The sequence below is a fragment of the Anabrus simplex genome, chromosome X (genome assembly GCF_040414725.1).
Source record: "Anabrus simplex isolate iqAnaSimp1 chromosome X, ASM4041472v1, whole genome shotgun sequence".
In the NCBI taxonomy this organism is placed as follows: domain Eukaryota; kingdom Metazoa; phylum Arthropoda; class Insecta; order Orthoptera; family Tettigoniidae; genus Anabrus; species Anabrus simplex.
Window position 1 is genome coordinate 218,741,723 of NC_090279.1, and position 27,412 is coordinate 218,769,134.

Sequence of the window (27,412 nt, forward strand, 5' to 3'; positions counted from 1 at the left end):
GGTCCAAACCATCCCAACGTCAAAGGACTGTCATGTGTGTCACTTTTGCCAGCTACACACGGAGCACTGAAGCTCTGCCGCTGTCTCATAGAAAAGCAAACACGCACTGCTGAAAGAAGTTGATGCTTGGAAAGGTGCGGGTAAACAATAGTAATGGATGAATATCTGCAAGTGTTGAACAAATGAGCTGGACATTCACAAGACAGTCCTAGAGCTGTAAGGTCTCTGCCATGGTGTCCAGCCGCCAGCGAATATCACGTTCAAGATTGGGGTTGAAGAGATGATAGCACTATTGTGTATGTGCGGCATAGGAAATGAAAGAGACCGTCCTACGAATGTTAAATATACTCTGATTTTAAAGATCGTGATAAGTTCTTTAGCTGCCTGTTTTAAGTGGTGAGATGTGTACATTATATACATTTCTGAACAAAGAAAACTTAAAAATCAATTAGTCACATAGGAAACATATGGATCCATTTTTAAAACATGTTATAAAATAATTGCTATTTGCATGTATAAAGGATAAAAAAAAAAACTAATTCGTTAAATGTATTTGTATTCTTTTAATTTGAACTTATATTTTTTATGTTAGCTGAAGATGGTTCATACAAGGAGTGACATGTGTCCTAATTTAAGATTAAATTGACTATTTATTATAATAAAACAGTTGTATATTATTGAACAGATGGATATATAGTTAAATAGAAATTCTTTCATCTTAAAAAGGTGAGTGTATATAAGAAACGTGTTTCTCTTGGAGGTTTTCCCACTTCAACCCAACTTTTTTAAGAACCTGGGGGAAGAAACCCCTTAGATTACCCACAGGTAGAAGAGAAAAGAACCAAACAAGTTGCTGTGCAGTTTGGGTCGCGAAGCTGTGAGCTTGCATTTGGGAGATAGTGGGTTCGAAGTCCACTATCGACAGCCCCGAAGTTTGTTTTCCGTGGTTTCCCATTTTCACACCAAGCAAATGCAGGGGCTGTACCTCAGTTAAGGCCACGTCCGCTACCTTCCCACTCCTAAGCCTTTCCTATCCCATCATCGCCATAAGAGCTATCTGTGTCGAAGCGACGTAGAGCAAATTGTGATAAAGAGTAAAGAGCTCATGAATACTTCAAACAAGGTGGACATTGACAAGACAAGCTGCAAGAGAGGAGAACAAACCAGTTTCAAAAATTCTTCAAAGTCCAGACGATTGTCCCCATTGCCATCAGCCATCTTCGCCAGCCTTTTCTCCGTCGCTTTAGGGATTAGCCGCTCTTCTCCTTCCTGGATCATCCCAGATAACTCCGCCGGCGAGATTAGTCCGTCTCCGTCCCGATCGTACCAGTTGAACACCCTCGTCCAGTGCTGGAAAATACAGGTAGAAACAGCCTTGGTGCATGTCATAACACTTGAACCCTGATCTGGAAATCAAGAAATGTAGTGAAATGACAAGAAAATTAAATGCTCTCAATATAAAACTTAGACAGGAAATGGTAGAACATTATGGTTTATGGGGTTGAATGTTAGAGCAGAGCTCAGTTCAACAGCCGGAAGCTCTTGGGTTCAATTATCACCAACAAAAGCATATTGAGAAAAGCAAACAGTAAAAGGGAACCAGTGGAAGGGAGATTACCTACTCGGGAGAAATACAAGGTCTTACTGAAAGGAAAAATCTGTGGACAACTGACAAGAGGGAGGAGGCAAACAGCGTCATGGACTGGAACAAGAAGAATTAATAGGCAATGTGTGTGAGACTGGCAAGGCCTAAAAAGTAGGAAGAATGATTGATAGAGTTGTAATTTAGCGTTTTGAAGAAAAGGTAGACGTTATATTTGCAGAAAGACAAGATCTACCGATGGCCTTCTTGCACTTTGAGAAAGCATATGATTGTGTGTGCAGAAAGAAGGTATTCTCCATTACTGAAGGTTGGCCACAAACGTCCAGTTCCTCAGCCAAGACCGCGACCTGCAGGTTGTACTTTTCATTCCTCATAATATGCCCAAGGTACACTATTGTGCACATCAACATTTGTTCCCTCCTTGTCAGTCCGTAACATCCTTTGGAACACCCACATCTCTCAATGGTGTTACATTTCACAGTCCATGTTTCAGTGTCGTACAGAATCACTGAGTATACGTAGCATCTGACGAAGTTGTACTGTGTCTCAAAGCCTTACAGAAAAAAGGTGTCGAGAGGGAGAATGTCAGTTGTGTCAAGGTAGGAGGAGAGAGAACAGACTGGTTTAAGACAAGAAAGTGCTGGCACTTTTGATAATGGACGAGTTAATGATAAAAGTGGAAAGGAAAATTAGGGAAGGAAAAATGAAAGTGATGATGTTTTGGGTGCGGTGAGCTTATGTAAAGGGTCACAGCAAATCGGGACAAGGAGAGGCTGAGATGGAGGCCAGTGATCCACTGCCCGACCCACGAGCTTCATGGAGATTAGTGATAGAAGAAGAAATGCTATTTAATATTATAGGAGACACATTGAACTTGAATGCTTTCTCTTTTTCAGTATAGTTATAATTGCTTAAAATAAGACATTTATACACCCATCAGTATAATTTGTACGTAATTTGATTTGATTGGAGGATGCATAATGAGTGTGGTGCTTAGGGTTTCGTTCAAATCCTTGTTGACATTTTGATGGCATGCAAATGTTTTTCATTCCTTTTCATGATAAATTTTGACTCATACTTGTAAGGTATTCTTCTTTGATTTTTCTACCTTCTCCCGACGCTGACAGGAGGCACCGTATCACCGAAAGCAGAAACAAACAAGTGTATGGAAATGTGAAAGACAATTCAAAAATTGTAAACACAAGCAAACGATTAGAAATACATTTATGCAGTATAATGGAGTTGTGAACTCACCAGCCTTTCAAATTCTTTCAGATCAATGTAACCGTTGCCATCTAGGTCAATTTTCTGCATGATTCGGCAAACTGTTTCCTCCGGGATATCATTTTTGTACGTCTCGCTGAGGATCCTTTCCTTCAGTTCCCTCAGTGATATAACACCGTCGTTGTCAAGGTCGTAGCTTTGAAATATAGTTCTCCAGTCCTAGAATTTGAACAGAGATTGAATAAGGAACACAAAGTAAATTTGAGGGAAATGAGAAATATCTCTTAACAAGAGAAATATACCAGTTACCAACAGATTTTCCAGACTGTAAATTGTACACGGGAAAGAATTATAAATGCTTTGGACTGTTGGAAGAAGAATGGGAAGTCAATGTACGGCACATAAATGCCTGCAACACACTCACTAGGACTGTGTTTGATTACGTACTTGCAACTAGGGACCCCCCCACTGCTTGAATACACTCCGCATTCTGAATCCTACTCTTACGGTAAATCAGAAAACCAGTCTTCCTGACACCAGGTGTGTGTTTGTGGTAAAGAAAACACGTAATTTTCAAGAGAAATTCATTGTTTGTTTATTGGCCATCGGCTTGTACACACTTCGCTCATCTTCCACGTATATCATGAATATCATGCCAGAAAAACTGCTTGCCTTTTGCGGTAGTCCATTCGTCGAGCCATTTTCCAACCTCCTTGAAATTGCTGAAGTTCTGCTCTGTGAGCACGTGCCCCATTGATGCGAAGAGGTGATAGATAGTCAGACGGCGCCAGGTTGGGGGAGTACATTGGGTGCAGAAGGATGTCCCATCCAAGTGATTTCAAGGTGTTTTTCACTGGTTTTCCTGTGTGAGACAGAGGATTCTCGTGTAACAAAATCACTTTGCCATGTCTTCTGGCCCATTCCGGTTGTCTTTCGATCAATGTGCGATTTCACTTAATCATTTGTTGGGGATAGCGTTGTGCATTAACGGTTTTGCCGGGCTTCAAGAGTTCATAATACACAATACCACTCTGGTCCCACCAGACACAAAGCGTGGTCTTCTTGCCGAAGCGATTTGGCCTTGGTGTTGAAGGATCGGCTTCGCCAGGTGACAGCCACAATTTTCTCCATTTCGGGTTTTCAAAATTAATCCATTTTTCATTCCCCATCACAATTTGGTACAGAAATTATTTTTTTGTGGCATTAAAGCAGCATTTCACAAGTGACTTTGCGATTTTCCATTTGGTGTTCATTCAAATTGTGTGGGACACAGTTTATTGAACTTCCCCATTGGTCGTAAACGCCTGCTGATTGTTTGTTGTGATATACTTAATGCTTCTTCCAATTGCTGTTGGGTCATCATCGAGTAATGTCTGCAATTGCTCGTCTTTGGACTTTAATGGTCTACCAGAACACACTGTCTTTCACATTGAAATCACCCCATTTAAATTGTCGAAACCATGTCTCACGTTCTAATCGATGGAGCGTGTTCAGCATGTGTTTCTACCAGCAAACGATGACTTTCCACAGCCTTTTCCTTTTGATTAAATAAAAAAAGCAATGTGTGCCGCAGATGTTCTTTTTCAGGCACAAATGTCGACATGATCACTGAACAATACAACACAGGCGCTAGTGTTTGGCGGTCTCAACTTGTGTGTGTTGGTGGGTTAATGTCTGACATATGTGTCAAATTCATACGCTGTGCACTGTTCACTGGCGCCATCTCTTAGTGAAACCGGAAAATACTAACACGTACACCTGGTACAAGTAAAATACGCAGTGAACTCTGCGGAGGAGAATTTGTTAAGTGGTGTAAATTACCTCAAAAGGGGCAAGGAGTAGAGCTGTATAACACTGGAGAACCATCAAGGCCTTGCACGTAGTGAATGACGCGAGGCAGTGAAAATGACAACTAATGTTTCCACAGTTAAAAGTACCCCTGGGAGATATCGAGAGGACAACCTCCGTCGCGGATGTGGCAGAGAGAATGAAACACTGAGCCTCATCTTAGGAAACTGTGCTTATGGTGATACATTAAGAAATGCATGCCATCGTAAATTAAGATCATTCATTGCCGAAAAGCTTTGTGGAAACGGTTATACCATTTACAAAGACATTCACGGCATGACCAACGACGGGAGCACCAGCAAGAAAGGATAAATAATCGATCCCACAGTCGGAAAGTAGCATCACATCGGCCAGCCTGAAGAGGTTAAGCTTGAAAAGAGGAACGTCTACTACACACCTACAATTGAATTTTACAGGGGAAAGTACCACTTAGAAGAGCTGGAAGTATTTGGTTTAATGGTAGGGACATGTGGCACTATAAGTACGGTAGGTTTTCATGAATATCTCGAACAGATTCGGCTTACAGAAGTCCACAATCAATCTTTTGGTAGTCACCACTTTACGAGGATGTTTGTCTATTCAGTCCTAATAACGAATATATTGTTCTATAATGTTTTTTTGTATCTCCAAATGTTTAACGTTGTTTACTATATATTGTGGTATTAATCTTTGAATTTTTAGAGTTATTTGTCAGATGATGTTAATAATAATAATAATAATAATAATAATAATCGTATGGCCTCAGCTACCATGTGCAGACATTTCAATTTGACGCCATCTGGCTGTCTGCTCCTTAATTTTGACATTCCATTTTACTCTAGGCCCCTGAGTAAATCAAAACTCTCTTGGGTGTCTACGGCTGAGATTTAATGAGTTTCGTCGGGTAAACACCAAACGTGTCACCAGAGATCTTTTACATGCCAACATTGTACGACATGGAGTATCGAATGGACTTTTTTCCGCCCTTCAAAAATCCAACTACCTCTACTGGGTTTGAACCCGCTACCTTGGGATCCAGAGGCTGACGCTCTACCAGTCATCCACAGAGGCAGCTATGTAAATGTTCAAATTTATATTTATTAATTTTTTTAATGTAGGGAAAACTTTGTTCTTGTGGCAGTCTAAAATGTCTGGAAAGTCGTTAGAGTTTAAATCTAAGAATTTCATTTTTGTCCGTATTGAACTGAGAATGGAAGATAGGAAACTTAAAACGGTCCACCTTTTCAAGACAAAATTGTTATAGTTTATTACAACATATATTTACATTTGGAACTAGTTTCGACGCTGTTTGGCGTCATCTTCAGCCACAATGTGGGAAATAGGCTAGCATGTAGACATTTATATTACACAAGGCATTATATTAAACAATACACATCTTGCAAGGAGATAAAAATAGGGACAAATATAGAAACAAATGAATCGTTGAGAAAGCAAAAGTTATACATATTAAAAATAACCTTAACCACACATCTTGTAGTGCGAAAATATTCGCCTTGAATGATTCCTGAATACAAAACGCATGCGCACACATTTCTGAAGAGCCAGCAGGCAGGAAAAAGTAAAGTGAAACCTTAAGAGTTCTTCTGAGAAGAGTTCATCATTTTTTCTGTGTTCCGACTAACTAATGAAGTTTCCCTTGAGTTCCTGATAAATACACACAACAGGAAATTCTCCTTCACTCTCAACAATAGCTATAAAGACCAACGGTAAATTTCATTTTAAATATTGTGCAGAGACGTGAAGGCATGATCTTGAACATGATATAACTTCTTCATTTAACCCAATTTTTTACACAAGGTGTTACATTCAACAATACACATCTTACGATTTCTCAACGATTCATTTGTTTCTATATTTGTCCCTGTTTTTATCTCCTTGCAAGATGTGTATTGTTTAATATAACGCCTTGTGTAATATAAATGTCTACATGCTAGCCTATTTCCCACATTCTGGCTGAAGATGACGCCAAACAGCGTCGAAACTAGTTCCAAATGTAAATATATGTTGTAATAAACTATAACAATTTTGTATTGAAAAGGTGGACTGTTTTAAGTCGTTAGAGTTCTCAATGAATATATGTATATTGGTTTGCTTAATGAAAGAAATGTATGAGCACAGACAGAAATGCCATAGCACCGTGGAGAGTTAGAATGATTGCAGTTGCCTCAGACGAACCCCTCCAACATGAGATGAGAAGGAGCTGCCATTATGTAACCATAGGAAATTAAAATCTCTACTGAACTGTTCCACTTGAAAGATGACCTGAATTATGGAAACAAACTGAGAGTCTGCATGGCCACAAATTGTAAGACACTGAACCGTCTATGAAGTCAGGTTTCACAGAGCAGAAGGAGCCGTGAGGTCCCTAGCTGAATCTAACATTGCTTCGACTTGCGCCAGTATCAGATCGTTTTTTATGGAGCTTCAAAGGTGCGATTTATCCCAAGAATTGCGTATCTTACCTGTCTGTACTACAAATTAAATTATAATTTGTCTTTCCTGTTTCAGACAAGGGAACTGGCAACAAGCTCATATTCAACTGCAGACGAAACCATTTATTGCGACATCACTTTTAAGGACATATTTAATATAATGGCAAAATCTAACGGCCCAATCTTAATCCTATATAAACACTGTACTTTTAAAGTATTGCTTATTACGACATATGATATAAAACAGCATATTTTTGGAGAAATGTTTCCAACGTCCAGTGTTGATTTTTGTTTGTTTGTTTGTTGATTGCTGACAACAATGTAAACATTATTTTCAAACTCTTGTTTTCAGTGGAGTGTTGATTTTGAATCAGTCTGTCTGTGAAACAGTCAAGGCAAGCATTGCTTTGAAAATGTTGCAAAAAGAAGAAAAAGTGTTTAATATTGAAGATTTTAAAATGGGGAAACTAACATTGGCATTACAGAGCAATCGGGTGTATCACATTCAAGAATTTGTACAGTTTGGAACGACAGGGAGAACATCACTGTTATTAGTTATTTAATGGTGCATCTTGTCAATACAATTCTTCAAAATCTAGTATATTTACTAATACATCAAATACATAAATATATATATATATACGTATTAATATTCTCCTCTTCAGCTTACATTTTAAAATCAGTTGCATGTAAAAGGCCTTATTTAAAAAAGTATGCCCTAAGATAAAACTGGTTACAAGCGATATAATAAAACACATTAAAAGTTCGAAGATGAATATCATTCATGTTATGTTCAGTTTTGTCCTGTAAAGATTCATGTATTAATATTAAGTTAATTAACAATTATCAAATATTGTTGTGGTGTGGCATCTGTGTGACCTCCATAAACCAAACACCGTTCATGAGTCTCAAGTTGTTTTCTCGATAAAGCTGAAACAGTACGTGTCTGCTTATACCATAAACAATTGTCACGACGCATCCAACGGAAACGAATATATTGGTGTTTGAAGATCAAACCTGCCACGTTAAATTGCACTTTCTTTGTCTCGAGAAAAGGGAAAAAACTAACATGTAATGGTTCTAATGCAACAGAACTGAATGCAAAGGCCTGGAGATGTGTTAGCTCAATCGGCAGACTCTGGGACTGTTGAACATCTGGAGCAACGCTACTATGTTTCTCGAGATTCTGGTTTGGATTTTGGGAACTTCCCAGTTGAAATTTAGCAGCTAATTTTTGGTAAGTGAGCTTCTTACAGAACGTACATTATTTCAGTACACTTTTAAAGTAGGTTTCAATATGAGCTCATTGAGACTTCCTCTGTCGAACTTGATATAAGGTTGAGCTGAGTGATTGTTTGTTTGTTACATCATACAGAGAAAGTTTTATGAAATTCCGTATGAAGTACAAGTATATCCAGAGTATGGTAGATATTGTTTGACCAGGATACACTGCCGTGGGGGCATTAAAAGGGCCATGTCAAATTTCTCCATTAATATTTCTTGTATTGAAAAACTGTGCAAAAAGAAGATTTCCGATCTTTTATGTTCAATCTGTTTTTAATCTATGAGAAATAATAATCGAGATATTCTCCTTTTTTTTTTTTTTTCAAATTGAAACATTATTTAGCATTAGTTTACTTTTTATGCAGCATAGTTTTAAACCACAGTTTGGATTAAACCTGTGCCATTGCAAGTCGGGTTTGGACTTTGTGCATACACGCACACACTCTCTCTCTCTCTCTCTCTCTCTCTCTCAAATTCTGTAGTTTAATGTCAAGCTTAAATGTACACTGAGGGCCGAAAGTCATGGGAAGGGGTGTCCCATTAGAAAATGTGATGTATATGACCCCCGAGTGTTGCAGGTAATTGCGGCGTAGCTGAGCAGTCTATCACAGATGCCAGTGTCGTGAAGATGGCATCAAGTCGTGAGTTAACAGACTTTGAACGCAGGATGATCATCGGCGCACGGCTCATAGCATTGCGGAGAGTACACGTGAATTCGGGTTTCCGAGGTCAGTCTCGAGGGTGGACCTTCAATATTACAGAGAGACTGCACCATTCGCGTAATCCTCCACACGGGAAGACCCCAGGTGGCTAACGAACGAACATCACGTCACCTCCGCACAACCATACTGGGCGCTCGACGGGCTACTGTGAGTCCGTTCACCGCCCACTTGAATGTTGGGAGTCAGGAACCCATTTCTAGCAGGACTAAGGAGGCAACTCAACCGCACGACCAACTCGTGTCGCTTTGCTGACACCTCGACACAAATCTCACCGATGTGCATGGGCCCGCGAACATCAACAGTGTACCAGGGAATAGTGGCGGCGTGTGGTATGGTCCAATGAATCCCGATTCCAGTTATATCGAGTTTTTATGGGATGCTGTTGATGCTGGTGTACGCTCCATGAACCCCGCACCAACTATACAGACTAATTGTGGGTAGCAGTGCAAGATGCGTGCGTCCAGATCCCTCCTCGCCGTCTTGCTGCCGTTTTGAGGAGTGACTCGTTATTAACATCACATTCAGTGTCTTCCCATGACTTTTGGCCACTCAGTGTAAATACAAGTTGCATCTAAGTTTTTGGTGAATGCTACACAAAGAAAACAGATGTTACAAACAAAATAGCTTTCGTCTCCTTCAGAGCACTCTGCACTGGCCCCATGGGTCTCGGTAGCATGACCTTAAACATCATCTACATTTTTGTATCTGACCTAAATATTGTAGTATTGTTCTCTGTGTTTTTTTTTTTTTTTTCCATTATTAATGCTGTGAGCATTAACGTCGTGTTAATGTGTCGATTATAACAATTACTGGTTTTATTTTGTTTACTTTTTTTACCATTACCCCTAAAGATGAAGCCAGTGAAACCTAGTTACGAGTCACATTATGACAAGCATGGTAAAAGAGAAAGACCAACATCTTCAAACAGTATTTCTACAGAAACCGTGGTGATGAGCAAATTGAGCAAAAACCCCAGGATTTGTGTTGCAACCAGGCCTCCATAAGGTTGAGTGAGACGTGGGTAGGATGAGCTACTGTGTACAGTACTAGTCAGAAGCACATACACCTCCACCATCCAACAGATGAAATACTCACGTTGGGATCTCTCCGCTTTTCCGTTCCATTGTTGCACGACATGAAAGAAATTGAGAACAAAACAGATGTTTTAATTTTCATAAAAAATATATACATAAGAATTGTAGATACATACAATAATAATATTATTAATGTAAAGGAACAAACAAGTGATGTAGTTAGGCAAGTCAATAAGTACTGTAATTTTGCTCTAATTGTCTGTATGGCGTTGTGTGCTCACCAGCCGCTAGATGGAAGCGTTGTCTACGTCTGTGGCAGATCAGTACAGCTTGCGCTGTTGTGACGTAAAGATGGCCATGTCACTATCTGTTTGCACCTAGGAAGAACAGTGTTCCGTAATGTGGTCTGAGGGTGTACCAGGAGCTGAAATTCATGACCTGATTGTTTTATCCATCTGGAACAGTTTTTCAATCCTGACTTCCATCTAAGTGAAATTTCAGATAAATCAAACATTTTATTTGACCTTTTAATTCCTATCTCATCCGGTCCCGCAGTGTAGGGGGGTAACGCGTCCGCCTGACACTCGGCGGCCCCGGGTTCGATTCCCGGCCAGGTCAGGGGTTTTTAATCGTAAATGATTAATATCCCTGGCCTGGGGACTGGGTGTTTCTGCCATCCTTAACGTTCCTTTACTCACATTCAACACTCTACACTTCCGCAATTCCAATTACATGCAGGTTCATAACATATAGTGCAAGTAGGGGCAAAGGATCTTTATAGGTTGGCGCCCCGAACAAATAGCATTTAAAAAAAAATATAATAATTCCGATCTTTAGTAATCATACCTCAGATAAAAATAATTCTTTCTTTTATAATCTCTTAAATTTTCCTCTCAGCAGCAGTCTTTCTTTCCGCATCCTTCAGCCCCATCTTAGACACCTCTTCGCCCCCTCCCTCCCCTGCCTTCCCTCCCCATACCCCCTTCCCTTCCTCTCCCTTCTTTATCCCCTCCCCCCTTCACCCTACCTACTCCTTTGTTACAGCAAGTCAGTGTTTGTTCTACATAAGACATTCCACTGTACATTTCACTATAGAGGTGAGTCTCATAAATAATTTTTCTCCTTTTTAATTTCTTTTCTGTTCGTTTATTCATTCCTAATTCTGGCTATCATTTCCAGATTTACTTCTTTTCCTGAGTTCCTATTTCAACTTAAAGACATTATATTATGACAAGAAGATCGTAACCATAATTTTTGTAATTGTATGTATTTTAATGTTATAATTATTTGTGTAACATTATCTTTGTCTGGTAAACATATGACCGGGGAGTTGGCCGTGCGGTAAGGAGCGCGCAGCTGTGAGCTCGCATCCGGGAGATAGGGGTTTCGAACCCCACTGTTGGCAGCCCTGAAGATGGTTTTCCGTGGTTTCCCATTTTCACACCATGCAAATGCTGGGGCCATACCTTAATTAAGGCCACGGCCGCTTCCTTCCCATTCCTAGGCCTTTCCTGTCCCATCATCGCCATAAGACCTGTCTGTGTCGGTGCGACGTAAAGCCACTAGCAGGTATACATACATTTTACTTATCATAGTTCTTGTTTGTCTGAAGATGGTCACTAAGTGGCTGAAACTAGTCCCAACACTTATCTACTTGATATACTGTATTGACCCTCTTGTCAATTTATTTATTATAATTGCACTTCAATATGGAACAAAAATGAAATGCATAGCTTATAATCAGGATGTAATCAATCTGGGTGCTTTCATTCACTCCTCCTTGAAGCTGGGATCAGTTTTTGACCTTATATTTGACAAGATGTTTGTCCTACTTCTGAAAGTAAGTGTTCCCTGTTGTGTCCTAATGTGAGCTGCAGAATCTCCTCTGCCTGGTCACTTCTTGTTCAAAAACCCATTCAGGTTAGTCCCTGGAGGTATGTCGAACGTGGCCGTTCAGGTCGCCGAGTGTAATGACATGCAGAAAATCTTGCATCCCTCCCCAATCATATCTGACTGTTTATAACGGGTACGGCACCACCCATGAAGGAAAGGGACTGTCTGGCCAAGGTAGTAAAGACGTGCTTAGTTCACCCGGAAGGATGTCAGGAAGTCGATTTCTGCTTCCTGAGGTGCACATGGCCCTGAGGTTCACTCAGCCTAAACCGGACAGTATGATGGTGCACGGGATGAAATTGAGCTTGTGAGTTTCGCTAATAGGAACGTCCTCACGGTTTTAATTATTGTGTTGATGGGGTGAAAGTACCTCACGGGTGTTAATGTAAGGAAAGAACTAGTGAGGTTGTTAAGAAAGGTCTTCATATGGGTGTGCAGGAGCATGCACAGAGGGGGCATTGGAATAATACATTCCCCCCCACCACCACCTGGAATTTTGATGTTTAGAACCAGTGATTAATTGTGGCAACCACGTCAATGAAGACTTTAGGCGGCTCATTCTTTTGCTTTTAATGTGGACTACGTATTTGCCAACAATGTTTTGATGCTTCCATTAATAAACATTACAGTGAGCTTGATCTCGTATTTAACCTTCAGTCTGTGTTATATTCTGCAGTTGTTAATACATCGCAGTTCGCAGGTAATTCCCATTCTTCGTTAGCAAAATCTGAAAGATGTGTGATCTTTTGATTTTAAGAGAAGGGCTTTTACCCTTACCCTTACCCTTACCCTTACCGCCAGAGTTGAGTGACAGGAAGTGTGGCCCTGTGGAGAAAGGGCACAGTTAAGCCGGAACTTTAATAAGCGACACACAGGGCTTTGTGACACAAACTGGTAAAATATTTGTAATGTGACAAATTCAGAACTTCTGTGGAAAGAAATAGTTGTTGCTGATTTGATATATCGTAAATAATTTTGTTATTTTTATTTAGTTTAGTGTTTCTAATTTCACAATATGCTCCCAATAATATTTTATAGAAATCCTCAAATTTTAATATTTAATATCCCCTCCAGAAAATAATTTCTGTGTATGCCCCTGTGGGTAGGAGAGTATCTAGAATTGCAGTAACCAGAGGGCATATAAGTCTCTGATAAGACCCCACATTAGAGTCTGGTTCCACTGTGTGGGACCCTCACCACGATCACTTGATATGAAAATGTTGCAAACTTTGGGCTTGGGCTTGACTAAGTGGTATGTTCCGAGCAGTGAGTGTAGAAAGTATCAATTTTGAGATATTGGTGGATCCTTTTGTTTTAGCACCAACTGAATTAATTGGCGTAGTCAATATTTAGCTAAACTTCACATCTGGTGACGTAAAAGGTGAATGAAATTACGGAATTTTCACAAAACTTAACATCTACACTGCACTTACTGAAACTTGATATCTGTATATTTAAAACTAAATCTCATCTGCGCTGAACTGAAAGACAATCTGAAGTAGGAAAAGAACAATAACCTTGTCCTACGGCTCGTCTCACAGTATTGTCCATTCTCATGAAAATATACTGTTTTCAAGAAGATTCTCCATTTCTTTTTTCCCATCCAAAATCACAGTTACCTAATATCATGCGATATTAGGAAAACATGGGAAGTGGCTAATTCTTGGCAGAGACTGACACTTATTTCATTTTAAATCTAAATCTCAGAAAATATTTGAAGTGGAAGCTTCCATTCAAAATGAATGACGTCTGTGAAAATAAAATACGCAGGGTCCGGTACTGAAGTTGAAGTTCTTAAGCCAAGAATAAAGAATGTAAAGACCATCGATACAGCTGTGAAACTTCCATTCATAAATGACATTACTGAAAAAAAGAGTGCTGGCTTAAAGAAGTGATGTGTCTTCACAAGAAGACTGTGTCTGGATTGTCAGAAGAATGGTGAGGATAAAGCAGCGTCTGTGCTTCATGTGAGTTGATAATATTGTGCTTATCAGTGAAGTTCCCTGTTATTTTTAGGATTTTATTATTGACAATATTTTTGGACAATTAATCAGTACAACATCTGAACAAAGGTAAGTTTAGAAACTGATAATAGAAGTGTGTAGATGTTGACTTTTGTAAAAATTTGTTATTTCCAGGGTTAATTTAGAGACAGTTATAAAAACATGTAAAATATCCTCTGTCTATTTCATTTGCATATATCCTTTTCTTTAAACTGATATTATCTGCAAAAGTACTGCATTTCATTTGTGAGTTAATTAGAAAATCATCTCTCCTGAAGATTTATATTTTTGTAGAAATCAAGTTTTATGAAAGCCGCCCTCAATTGAAGAGGCCAAATTGCGGCAAATGTTAGGAATTAGGTATTGGTACAAGTTATCAAGGGAGATGTTCAATAAATTTCCAACTTTTTAAAAAATAACTTAAGAAGAGATGAGTTAAACAACTGATAGGCAATCTGCCACCTGAAGAATGGTACTAAATGCAGATCAGAGGTAAATGAATGAAATTATTGACTCACAACTGAAATGGTCAAAATTATTTGAACATTAAGTGAAGTGCGAAAGATTGGAGACTTACCAGCGTCACTGTAATCTCAGTTGGCGGTGCCTGCCTCGGACACCTTCTCCTCTCGGTGTTGGACGGCATGATGAGCCACTGAAATGAAAGAATATCCCTCACAGAAGTGCGAGACAAGGACGATCTCTCTGGTTCAGTGGTAGTGCATCCCAAGATCCCAGCAGAGGTCCCTCTGTGGGTGGGGGGCAGTAAAATAACACCGACGGTATCCCCTGCCTGTCGTAAGAGGCAACTAAATGGGGTCCCAAGTGCTCTGAACTCAGGAGCATGCGCTGGCAATTCATGGACCCCTTAGCTGGGTCTTGGCATTGCTTCCACTTACTTGTGCGGGGCTCCTCACTTTCATCTATCCTATCCGACCTCCCTTAGTCAACTGTTGTTCTTTTTCAACTCCAAGAATATTGGTTTTGCAAATCGTATGGAATCTTTCATTTTCACGCCCTTCATGCCCCTTGTTTTTCTTTGGCCGATACCTTCATTTTTTGAAGTGTCGCATCCCGTTTTTGCCTCTCTGATTAGTGTTAAATAGAGAACGGTTCCTCTTAAAACAATAATCACCATCACCACCTCTCAGCAGAGGTAGTCCATTCAACACTCCATATCGTACGATCTCTCGTATTTTAACTGACAAAATGAATTAAAACAAGCCACACATCAATATGGTTTACTCTGCTATCTGGTGGAGTAAAACGGAACATTCAAATTCATGCGCAGGCACCCGAGCTGCCATCAAGTTAAAATGTCTGCACACGTCTCTCTTCTGCCTGTCAGTGCCGGGCCTTCCGACCAACGCTGTTCCTTTCCTAGCCAATTCCCTTCCTTCATTTGGACCTTTTCCTCACAGTTTCACTGACCGTGTGATCCCTGTTCATCTCTTCTAGTTCCCTCATGGCTAGCCTCAACACTTGCTGACTTTTCCTCTCACCATCAACTGCAGATGTCACCCCAAGATCATCTCTTGCAGCTTTGTTCCCTATTCTCTCTCTCCTCGCCTCGTTGACAACTCAACATAGGTATTTCATTTCTGCTGTCATGCTTCTCTGCTCTAGTGCAAGTCTTAGAGCCATACAAGAAAGTGGGAAGGAAAAGACGTGGAGTCTTGGCAGGGTCACTTCTTTGTTGCTGGCTCAGCTGGTAATAGATGACATTGGTTTTCTACCCATGTTCAGTTGTATTATCTTCAGAAATTGCTGTGCTCAGATAGTCGTAGGAACTGACTTTCTCCCCTTGACGTTGATATCGTCTTCCTTGCCTCTGACCTTAGTCTTACTTGCCTGATTTATTACGGCCATGTGTACATCTTGAGGATTGTTGTTACCTAAAACAATGTCATTTGCAGGTAAACAGGGCATAACTGCCAGTTACCCACTTGAAATTACTTTGTTCTTCTGTTCCATTATTTGATCACTTTAACCATGAAATGAAAATAAGAGAGGACTTGGGCTATCTTCTTGTTTCATGCCCTTTCCCATCCCGAACATCTTACTTTCTTGTTGAATAATACTGACCATTCCAAAAACATTTTTATACATGCTCTGAATTACTTTAACAATCTTATCTAGAGTGTGAAGCTTCCAAAGGACTTCCATACCTCCTTTCCTTCACTGTTCATCTTCTCTATTAACCATTTGAATGCAACAGATGTGGTGTTGAGTTTGTCATCTTGTACTAAAACCAGCTTGTTCTTCATCATTTAACCATCTCCAGTCGCCCAGGTGTGGTACAAGAGCGCTCTCTATCTTTGTCTGTCCAGGTGCATTTCTTCCTTCTCAACTTGGTGCCATTCCACTCGTCTTCCTTCCAGGTCCTGCTTTACTTGACTGGTCCACCGTTTCCTTGCTCTGCCTCTAGGTCTTTTGCCTTTTCTAGCCATTTTCTTGCTGTTCTAATTTATCCATCCTTTTTACATGGCCATAACATTTGAATCTTGATGTTCATATATTTTCGCTTAGCGACTGCTAAGAACACAGTCTTCTGTTATTGCTTCGGAGGTATTTTTCTATTTCATTTCCAAATTCTTCCCTTGCCGCTTTCTTTGCCTCTTTAACAACTTCCTTGGCTTCATTTCTTGCCTCCACACAGACCTCCCAATCCTCACGTCTCTTGGTAGGGTAGAATTTCTTCCAAGCATCTTTCTCCTCTTTAACAGTCTCATTCCACCTACCACTCTTATCCCACGGAGCTCTTTGGCTGTCTGTAATATGGTTTCCTTCAATACTTTCCACAGTACCTCTACGTTGTTCATATCTGTAGTGCCTTCTGCCATCTTCAGTCAATTATTTACTTCAGTCACATACAATTCTCTCTCTTCTCCATTTCATAACACTTCAACATTTATTCAGGAAATCTTCTTTTGTTTGTTCACCTTTGGTATCTTAAACTGCGTCATAATCAGCAATTTGCTGTGTCCCGAGGTGTGCACTGCATACTGCTCTGTCATAAGCAACAAATCTCATTTTGTGCATGGTTTGTGTGGAGTGTTTCCAGTCATTAGCTGGTTATAGATACAGAATTCTGCCATTCCTGTTTTGGGTACCTTCTACTCCATGATTTCCCATACAGCCAAACCAAGTGCTGCTTCATTACCAATCTGGGCATTCCAATTTCCCATTACTATGACATGAGCATTAATGTCTCTTGCTTTCTCTACAGTTTTCTGCAAAGTACAGTAGAAGTTATCCTTTTCAATTCTTCCTTATCCTCAGTCAGAGCATATATGTGGATGCATGACCAGGAGCCGTCGTACCTTTTGCGCTGAAGTGCTGCAGCACATTGTCTATTTGAAATATAAATGACTTTAATAATATTATCTACAATCAAATACCGTGCATTGAAAAAGACGTCAGCCAAAGAATCGGAAATCATTCAGCTCCCATCAGAACCAGGTAACTAGCCAGGTGCTGTACAGATCACAGCTCAGAGAAAATTTCTTAGCTTTTTGCCAGAACTCTGGCTTTTGCACATGCATAACCAACCTTTTTTATGTGCTTTGGAAACAACAGCCAAGACATCACTTCACAGCGAGTCTTTGTTCGACCACAGAGAGGCAGCACTGGTCATACTTGCATTTTGACCAAATTGAGAACGTGGCAGGTGGCACCCTAATGACTCAGCGGGAGAGGGGACCGCTCAAAGCAAACGGGAAAACAAAATACTGTAGAGGAAGCCATCGCCTGTTCCTGCCAGGTCTTTTAATACTCCTAACTTGCCTGTTCCATAGCTATATTTGTAAATCAGTGAACTATAAAAATTGTACTTTTTATGTTGTCAAAATAAGGACATGATATTGTGATTTCCTTTAATTACAAAATGTCTAGTTTATAAATTTTACTATAACAACATAACAGGTAATTTTGCATTACAACATTGCTGGTTGTATTTCAATGATTTTGGTAACATTGAGGACTATTGTAATACAGTCACTATATCAGTGCCTCTGTGGATGACACTTTTGAGCAAGAAAGCAAAAAAAAAAAAAAAAAAAATGGGAAAAGGAAAATGCTGAGAAGAAAAGACACAAAATCATAAGGAAAATTCTAGGCCCAACGTTACAATTGACAGACAATTATGGTGACATGAAAAAGTTATATTAGAACTGTAATAGACACTGTGGAATAGATCAGCAGAATAAAATTCGTCCTTCAATTGACAGGAATCAGACAAGATCGAAAATTCACAAATGGTAGCTAAAGCTGACCCAGAAGAAAACGACAGTTCCAGTGTCTAAGGTCAAAGTTTTGATTTTTGTCTTTCATACTAGTTTATCCTTAGGTGAAATGAGCTGTTAACTATACTGACCATTTTAACCTCTACTAGCAAGTCTTCTTCTTCTTCCTGATACATTTCTGCTAGGGCAGGTCGTTCATCTACCAGTATGTATTTACTCAAAGTATGTGTTATTTTACAAATCATGTAAAAGAAGGTAGAGATCTCAAGGAACACTTCGTAAAGCTAATTTCTATTGAAACCTTATGTTATGGATTTATGACAGCATAACTTCAAACTAGAGACTCCTTTGGCTGTGAAAACTTTATTTTTGGTCCAGCACGGGATGTGTTCTAATGAAATCAAATCAAAATCTCTTTATTTGCAAATGAGGTGTCTACCTCGGTGGAAAATGGTACACTAAAATACATTATTGTCAAGCACTAAATTTTAAATTAACAAGAGAAGAAAATTTTCCTAGAATACAATATTATACAATTTATGCTAACATTTATTTCTATTAAACACACAGCTCATCCTTAATAAATTTATATTGTTTACAAAACATAGTCTTACAAATATAGTCAACTGATATACAGTATGTGGAATTATTTCAAATAATACTATACAACTGGTATAAGATTAATATTTACATTGCATTTATTTATTTATTTTTTACCCATTTTCGAACCTAAGTAGCATAACGACCTGCTGCGCCTTAACCAGATCCCCTTTTGCCAAAACTTTTCAGAGTTCCTGAAGGGCCTTCACAGCTACCGTAGCGGTCCCAGGGCCCTCGAAGTTCCCACTGTACTTCACCCCTACAGGCAGTCCCCTACTTTGGCTGTCCAAACTCCTTAGACTAGGAGATGGAATTAATTTATTCATACACATTTTTTATTTACATTAACCTGCACTGGTCGAATGCCCTCTAACATTTCATTTATTTTCTCTGTCGCTGTTTATTCTCTTTTTGAATATCTGTACAGATTTTGGAAAAGGATCAAACACTACCCCTGGTAAACTGTTCCACTCCTTCACGCCCTTCCCAATGAATGAAAATTTACCCCAATCATTTCTGCTAAAATCCCGTCTAATTTTATACTTGTGATCAGCGCTGCCGATATAATTATTTTCCAACTGAAGCCTCTCATGGATTTCTCCCCATGCTTCTTCTCCTGTATAGGCTCTATATAATCCTGTAAGTCTAGTTTTCTCCCTTCTCTTACTTAAAGTTTCCCACCCAAGTTCCTTTAGCATTTCTGATACACTACTCTTTCTCCTGAAATCCCCTGTTACAAATCTTGCTGCTTTCCTCTGCACACTATCTATTTCTTTTATTAGGTATTCTTGGTGAGGATCCCAAACACTGTTTGCATATTCCAATAATGGACAAACCATACTTAAGTAACTTTTTTCTTTTAATTCTTTGTTGCATCCTTTAAGTAGCCTCATTATGACATGTAACAATCTGTATGCTTTCCCAACAATGTCATCAACATGACCCTTCCAGTGCAAATTACTTTCAAATCTCACACCTAAGTATTTGCACTTGCCATCTTTTGGGATAACTACCCCATCCAAAGTATATTCAAATTCAGTTTTAAAGCTCCTGTTTGTAAATGTTGTAACTGTTGATTTGCCTCCATTAACCTTCATGTTATTCTCTTCAACCCATTCTTGGATACTCTCAAGGTCCCTTTGTAATTCTGAACAATCCTTAATGTTGTTTATTTCCCTATAAACAATTATGTCATCTGCATACAATCTTATTTTTGATGTTATATTGTTCCCTAAATCATTTGCGTATATTAAGAAAAGTAACGGACCGATTATACTACCCTGTGCAATTCCCTTCCAAACTTTCTCTTCCTGAGATACATTATTTCCTACTTTGACTTTCTGAACCCTTGAATTTAGAAATGTTCTTATCCAATGTGTAACCCTTACATCCAATCCTATTCCGTCCAATTTCTTTAATAATATTCCATGTTCCACTCTATCAAAGGCTTTGGAAAGATCTATGGCTATGCAATCTAACTGGCCTCCTGAATCGAACTGATCTGATATGTCCTGCTGAAATCCCACCAGTTGTGCCTCACAAGAAAAATTCTTTCTAAATCCATACTGGCTCCTCATGAACCAATTTTTATCATCTCATATCCCTCTGATGTACTTTGATATTAAAGTCTCCAGTATTTTACAAACTATACTGGTCAGGCTGATTGATCTGTAGTTCTCTGGTTTCCTTTTATCACCCTTTCCTTTATAAATTGGTATTATTATAGATTCCTTCCATTCCTTTGGTATTACACTATTATTTATGACATAGTCAAAGAGAAATTTGAAATAAGGCACTATGTACCACCCCATTGTCTTTAATACCTCCGCAGTAATTTGATCACTTCCTGCTGCTTTTCCTTGCTGAAGCAGTTGGATTTCTCTGAAAATATCTTCATTTGTGAATGAGAAGCTTCTTGTTTCCCTCTGTGTCTCTCCCTCTCTATCTTCTGTTTCCGTTTCCAACTCCTGACAATCTTCTACTCATTCTCTAAATTCCCTACTAAATAGGTTTGCTGTCTCAGTATCTGTTAAATAGTGTTCACCCCCTTCTCCCACCATTGTAGGAATTTGGATTACTTTTCCTTTTTGATTCCTGATATATGAATACAGCTTTTTCCATTTCCCTTTGTGGTCATTACCCTCTTGAAGTATGCCATTCATATAATTCTCTTTTGCTTCCTTTTACGCTCTATTCAGTTCCCTCAGCTGTTTTCTAGTTTCTCTACTCTCCCTACCCTCTTTGATTTTCCTGTTTACTATTCCACATTTTCTTTTTAATTTTCTTATTTCCCTTGTATAATAAAAAGAGTCTGAGGTCATTTTACCCTTCTTAACAGGTACAAATCTCTTCTTTCCTTCCCAAATGATTCCTTTAAGTTTAGCCCAAAGTGTATCCACATTACTCCCTTCACTTATCCAACAACTGAATTGTGATTTAAGGTAAGTCCCCAATTTATCAACTTTAGATTTTCTGTACAATTTCTTGTCTTGTGTGACCCTAGTGCTGAAACGTTCGATATCTCCGTACCTATTTACGATATCACCACTGCAATTATATCGTTGCAAAGAACAACTTTTAAACTACAATTTGACATTTAAAAAAATTGCGACGTCACCCTCCAAAGAAGATGGCCGCCAAAAAGATCCCATTTTGGCGGTACCGGTTTCGAGGACAATCGTTATAACTTCGCAACCGTTAGTCCGATTTCGAAAAAGAGTGTCATTTGGAAGTCTGTATAGTATCATTAAATATCATTTAATTTGGTGAAACAGTTAGCTACGGTCGTCTCTTTGAGAAAAATGTGAAATTACTGACAAATTTTCATATAAAGTCCAACTCTAAAACACAACAAAGGAAGGGAAAATGTCCGATTACTCCATTGCGAATAATGAGACTCAAAACAGCTCTGCAGGGTCAAAGTCGAGTGCACAGTGATGAGAAGTGGTATACACTCAATATTCACTAGGAACGTCCATGTAATGGCTAAACCTTATGTCTCATATCATTACCCTGCATGTAATGAATGTTGTTGAAATAAAATAAATTAAAATAAAGAAAAAGTAAATTAATGATATAGAAAAAAGATATGAATGTATGATGAAATAGAATTAAAGAAATGAACAAATATAAATATTTTGCTGTAGGTGTTTTCTCGCCTTTGAAGTTAACGGCACTGACACTGCCTCCGCCGATTTTTTTCTCCTCATCGTCCACTAAATAGCTGGTCTTTCAGACGCAGTCTTTTGAAATATATCAGTGTTCTCACCGCCTCAAATGAAAGTTTCTACGGGAGAGTGAGGTTGGCAAGGAACTTACCTTCCCCTTCTGGATGGGAGTCGAGTCATAAAATACATACCCTGCAGGTCGTAGCACGGGGCCCTAAGCGAGTCTGTCATCGCTTCTACTTATTGCTCGTGTATCTTCTGTCCTGTCCGACCTTACTTGGCCAACTGGTGTTCTTTTTTTTTTTTTTTTTTTTTTTTTTTTTTTGCCGATACCTTAATTCTTCTATTTTCTTTCGGGCTAGTTTTAATAGAGGGTGGTTGAGCAGTTGTACCTCCTCTTAAAACAATCAGCACCACCATCATTGTTGCTTCGCTCTTGGTGTTCGTGTACAGTTGCAACACACATCAGCCACTGGAAACCATTGCAGTGGTGGTGGTGATTATTGTTTTAAGAGGAAGTACAACTAGGCAACCATCCTCTATATAATACTAATGAGAGTGAAAAAATGGAAGGGATCCAGGATTTCGAGAAATGAAGGTATCGGCCAAAGAAAGACAAGCGCCACGAAGGGCGTGAAAATGAAAGACTCCCTAGGCCTCGAGTGTTTTAATACCGGAAAAGAACAAGAGTTGACCAAGGGAGGTCGGATAGGAGGAACCATTACTGTGACAAACAAAATGGATATGACCTTTTTGTAGAAAACTACATTTTAAGTTGACATGGCCTGCGCGAGTTCTACCTTCATATCTGACATACCGTACCGATAGCAAATTTCCACTCAGGAGTCATTTTAAGAAGCGAGCAAGCCAGTGATTGCGTCCTTTCGGCCACGAAGCTATCGCTGTCGGCAGCCCTCAACATGATTTTCCTTGGTTTCCCATTTTCACACCACGCAAAGGCCGTTTACATCTCGCTTCTAGCCCTTGTCCATCCCACCTATCTGTGTCCGTGCGACGTAAAGCAGCTTGTAAATAAATTGCAAGATATTACGGGATAATTTCGCAAATAAAGTTTTCAGCTTTAAAATAAAATGCAGTTGTGTGACAGTCTTGAAATTCCCCCACTCCAGCTGTTCAAATGTGATGTGGTTTCGGAAGACAGACTGCGTCATCTCGCGGAGGTGAGTATAATGTTATTGTTGATATTACAGCATTTGCTCCCCTCCCTTTCCCGTCATAATCTTACCACAGAGGAGCTAGTTGATTACTCCACGTCAAAGCCTGAGCGGTAACAATGTCCAGTATAAATGATTAGAAAATGGCGAATATCTCAGTTCTTATTATTCGTAAGGTAGACGTGCATAATAGATAAACGAGCGAAAAATTATGTCTTTCTAAAGTTTATGATTAACAGGGGTTTTCTTTTTGCAGTTAATACTGACGAAGAAATGCCCCGTTAATACTGCTACGCCGGTGCATCTTTCCTCAGATCCCTTTCCTCGTAGGAAGGGCATCCGGTCGTAAAACTGGTTTCATCCACATTATAGCCGACTGCAGATAATTGAAAAAAAACTAGAAAGAAGAAGATAAATGATCAGTTTCAAACGGCGAGGAAATGTATTATTATGCCACTCTGCCAGGCAGAGAAAGAATGAAAGCAATGTGACTACCTAAAAAACAAGACAAACAAACGCCGCGTGGTCCTAAATGGGCACATAGCAACCAGTCTGTAAAAGGTATCCCCACAATTAGGGTGAGTGGGCCACTACGGGGCCAGTTGCTGAGTCTATACCAATCTCCGTACTTTTATCTTTCCTATCCGTCCTCTCTTGGCCAAGTATTGTTCTTTTCCGACCCCGATGGTATTAGGTTCGCGACCCTGGAAAATATTTCCATTTTCACGCTTTTCATAGCCGTTCGCTTTATTTTGCCGATATCTTCATTCTTCCCTCTGATTAGTCTCGAGAGCGACACTTCCACATCAGGCACTGGCCCGCTCCGTGCCTAAGTCACATGCTGATTATTGTTTTAAGAGGAAATACAACCACCCTCTATTAACACTCATTAGAGAGAAAATGGAACGAGAAACGGAGGTATAGGCGAAAGACAGACAAGGGCCACGGAAGGCGTGAAAATGAAAAACTACCTAGGCCTCGAATGGTCTAATAACATCCGGGTCGGAAAAAAAGAAACAAGAGTTGACCAGCGAAGGTCTGATAGGATAGTTAAAAGTGAGGAGTCAGAATTCAGCTAAGGACCCCGTCGTCGCCAACCCACGGTCCCAAGTTGAGAGCCCCTCGGGCCCCTTTTAGGCGCCTCTTACGATAGGCACTGCCCCAACCCCAGGGAGAACCCTGCCCCTCCAGAGGTCACCCGCCGGTATTATGTGTTTATTGTCAGAGCGAACGATGAGACTGAGACGTGGGCCTTTCCGGAAGACAGACTGCTCTGTAAACACTACGACAGTAATATGGACTGTTTTATTAAAATTAATCGCTGTTTGAGTAGGCCTACAACTAGTTCGTAACAAACTCGGAATAGAAATGGAAACTTTATTTGTCATAAGTCTGTACAGAGTTCTCCTGCACATTCAACAGACACTGCATGAACTGAATAAATGAATGGCTGCATGAATGAATTAATTATAGCATGACTTCTCTCCCAGAAATGGGTAACCACCAACTGGGGAGAACACCCGGTCTGTAGCTACAGAGAGCATATCCCATTCTGAAGGAAGGAAAGGACAGAATTGATGCGAGCATGGAAAGCAAAGCAAACTTCTCTCCCATTCACGAATAACCAGTAACTGCGGAAGAAGCCCTCATTATTGCATGAATGTTCTCATCCTACAGCTGAGAAAGAAACATTGGATGACCCATTACATGGAGTTTACACCTGGAATACATTATTCTCTCCGGCTCTTTCTCCAATATATTTGGATCAGCACGTGACGTGGATTTGGTCCATTTCTACGGCCGGATGCCCTTCCTGTGTGGTCTTGGCGGCCTGCGGACCCCAAGATAGCAGGCTGAGACCTATCAGAGCAAACTCGGATTTGTATGATGTCGGCATCTAAACGATGTCTCTTGACACGTTTACTCTGCCATCTGATAGAGTAAAGCGGATCGTCGGGATTGACGCGCAGCGCCCAATTGGCGCCTGGCCACGTTGTCTGAGGCCATGGTGTGGACATCAGTCCCCTAGCAAGAGGAATTAACAGGTAAAATCCACGACCCGGCCAAGAATGGAACCCAGAGCCCTCTGAACGGAAAGCGCAGTCTGGCACATATAAATACTTACAAAAGAGCACATTTAACAAAGTAGGAAACATAACGAGAACAAGCTGAGTACATACCTACATGAGCTGGCGCGAGAGTGCAAGCAGCCGGACTGAACTGCACGGAGCAGCTCCGTTCACTACAAGATAAAACACCACACCTGCAGTCGAGATAAGACAACATTTAAGAGATGCCCACTTGAAGGCGGAAAAAAGATCGTTCACTTCGCGGAAACCTACTCTATATAATTTTGAGGAGAATTACGCAACACGAGTTGAACACGCTGTGCGATGGTGCAGGCTAAAAATTACGGGGGATTCTAAAGAACCTACTACTGTTACAGTCTCCATTCAGGAGCGTTGACAGCTATGGGAAAATCACGGGATGTTCCTGTAGCAGCTTCTCGGGTCGCAGGTGCACCGAGTTGACAAGGTATTCTGGTAGTCACGCGGTACGCAATCCATGGCCTTCTCAAGGTCCAGGGAAGCGAGACGGAACAGTTTCACGATGTTCTTCAACCAAGAGCTTGGATTGCATCATTGAATGAAACGAAGCAAAATTTTATTGAACGCGATCCTCCATTTGAAGAGCCATAGTACTGTATATTACAAGATACGGGCTACTTTGCAGGCTACGTTTGTTGCGTAAAGTGTTCTGATCTTAAAATGAATAAACAGTAGGCTATAGACATTTAAAACATTAAAGAAGTGAAAATACACAAAAGCTAATAAAACTGGGGTTAGTTTCACTTACCAGTATAAGGTCACTGCTGAGGATATTTTCTTCGCCCTTTCCGTTGGACATGTCATCATAGTGTGCACGCTCAACGCACGGAAGATGTAAGTCCTGTAAGCTTTCCACGCAATGACGAGAATGAACGTTCGGCTAAACTGTTGGATACCGGTACTGAGGTACAAACCCAAAATTACTTTCAAACTTGCAAACCCTTTTGTTGATTCAAAATGTGTGAAATAGAGGTCACTATTCTGCACCGCAATAAGAAGAAAGTTAGGAGTGTAAATTGTGCGATGCACATGAGTATAGTCTGGTCAAACCTCAGTAAGTTGACACGTTGTTTAATTAATTGAATACTCTTTGAAAATAAAACTCGAATGAAAGCTTGTGTCATAAGTGCGAATACTAAGTTTTTACATTTCGTAATTACGGCACAATTAAAAATTTTGATTTGACAAAATTGCTGCATGACCCATGTGGCCCTCGACGCCGACCATAACCGCGGTGGATATCGCAACTACAGGTGTTCACCCTCCTGATCGCGTCTCTGTTCGCAAGAACTTTCAAATGCCGTTTCACCATTGTTCTTTTGTTTTGTGTTGCCGTTTAGTTTTGTTTAATAATGTTGATTATTTTTGTGCCGTTATAGTGTTTTGTATTTGCCTAGTTTTTCTTTGTCTTTTTCTTTTTCTATTTTCTCCGTAAAGATTAATAGGTTGGAAAACTGTACAATCTGGAGAAAATAAAAATCTATTGTCACCTACAAAAAAATGCTGTTTTTAGAGGGTGGGGGGCGGTAGAATAACATCCATGGTATCCTCTGCATTTTGTGAGAAATAACTAAAAGGGACCCTAAACTTTGGAGCGTGTGTTCGCGACCACAGTACACTTAGGTGAGTCCTGGCATTGCTTACATTTACTTGTGCCAGGTTCCTGACTTTCATCTATCCTATGCGACTTCCCGTGGTCAGTTCTTTACTGATCCCAATGGTATTAGAGCATGCGAGGCCTAGGGAGTCCTTCATTTCCATGCCCTTCATGGTCTTTGTCTTTCTTTGACCGATACCTTCATTTTTCGAAGTTTCGGATCCCTTCCATTTTTCTCTCCGATTAGTGTTATGTAGAAGATGTTGCCTAGTTGCCAGAATTCTTGAGGTGCCACACTAACTGTAGTGTGAACTAGCCATCACATCACTTAGCAACACTTGAGGCAGTCATCCACAGTTTTTCCAAAAGCAAACAACGGGCAAGTCTTAATACGTAGAACTGCACGACCTCTAAATGGCATTATTATAATATATAATTTTGGGGATGTTTAATAGTTATAAGCTGATTATTTCAAACC

General features: G+C 40.0%; 1 protein-coding gene across 5 annotated transcripts in view; it reads right to left on the reverse strand.

The window, feature by feature from the left end:
- Positions 1–25,479, reverse strand: part of LOC136886106 (rhomboid-related protein 3) — a 49,473-nt gene extending 23,994 nt beyond the window's left edge. For 3 of the 5 annotated variants that reach the window (XM_067158845.2, XM_067158843.2, XM_068230567.1), the window contains exons 1-3: positions 10,209–10,324; positions 2,858–3,046; positions 1,165–1,350 (exon numbers count right to left, since the gene is read on the reverse strand). In XM_067158845.2, the coding sequence (XP_067014946.2) occupies positions 1,165–1,350; positions 2,858–3,046; positions 10,209–10,304 (471 nt within the window). In that variant the 5' untranslated portion in view covers positions 10,305–10,324. Of the gene's footprint in view, positions 1–1,164; positions 1,351–2,857; positions 3,047–10,208; positions 10,325–10,428; positions 10,603–14,620; positions 14,699–25,413 lie in introns of those variants that run through there. The other 2 variants (XM_067158846.2, XM_067158844.2) reach the window with 2 other exon arrangements.
- Positions 25,480–27,412: the final 1,933 nt, after the last annotated feature.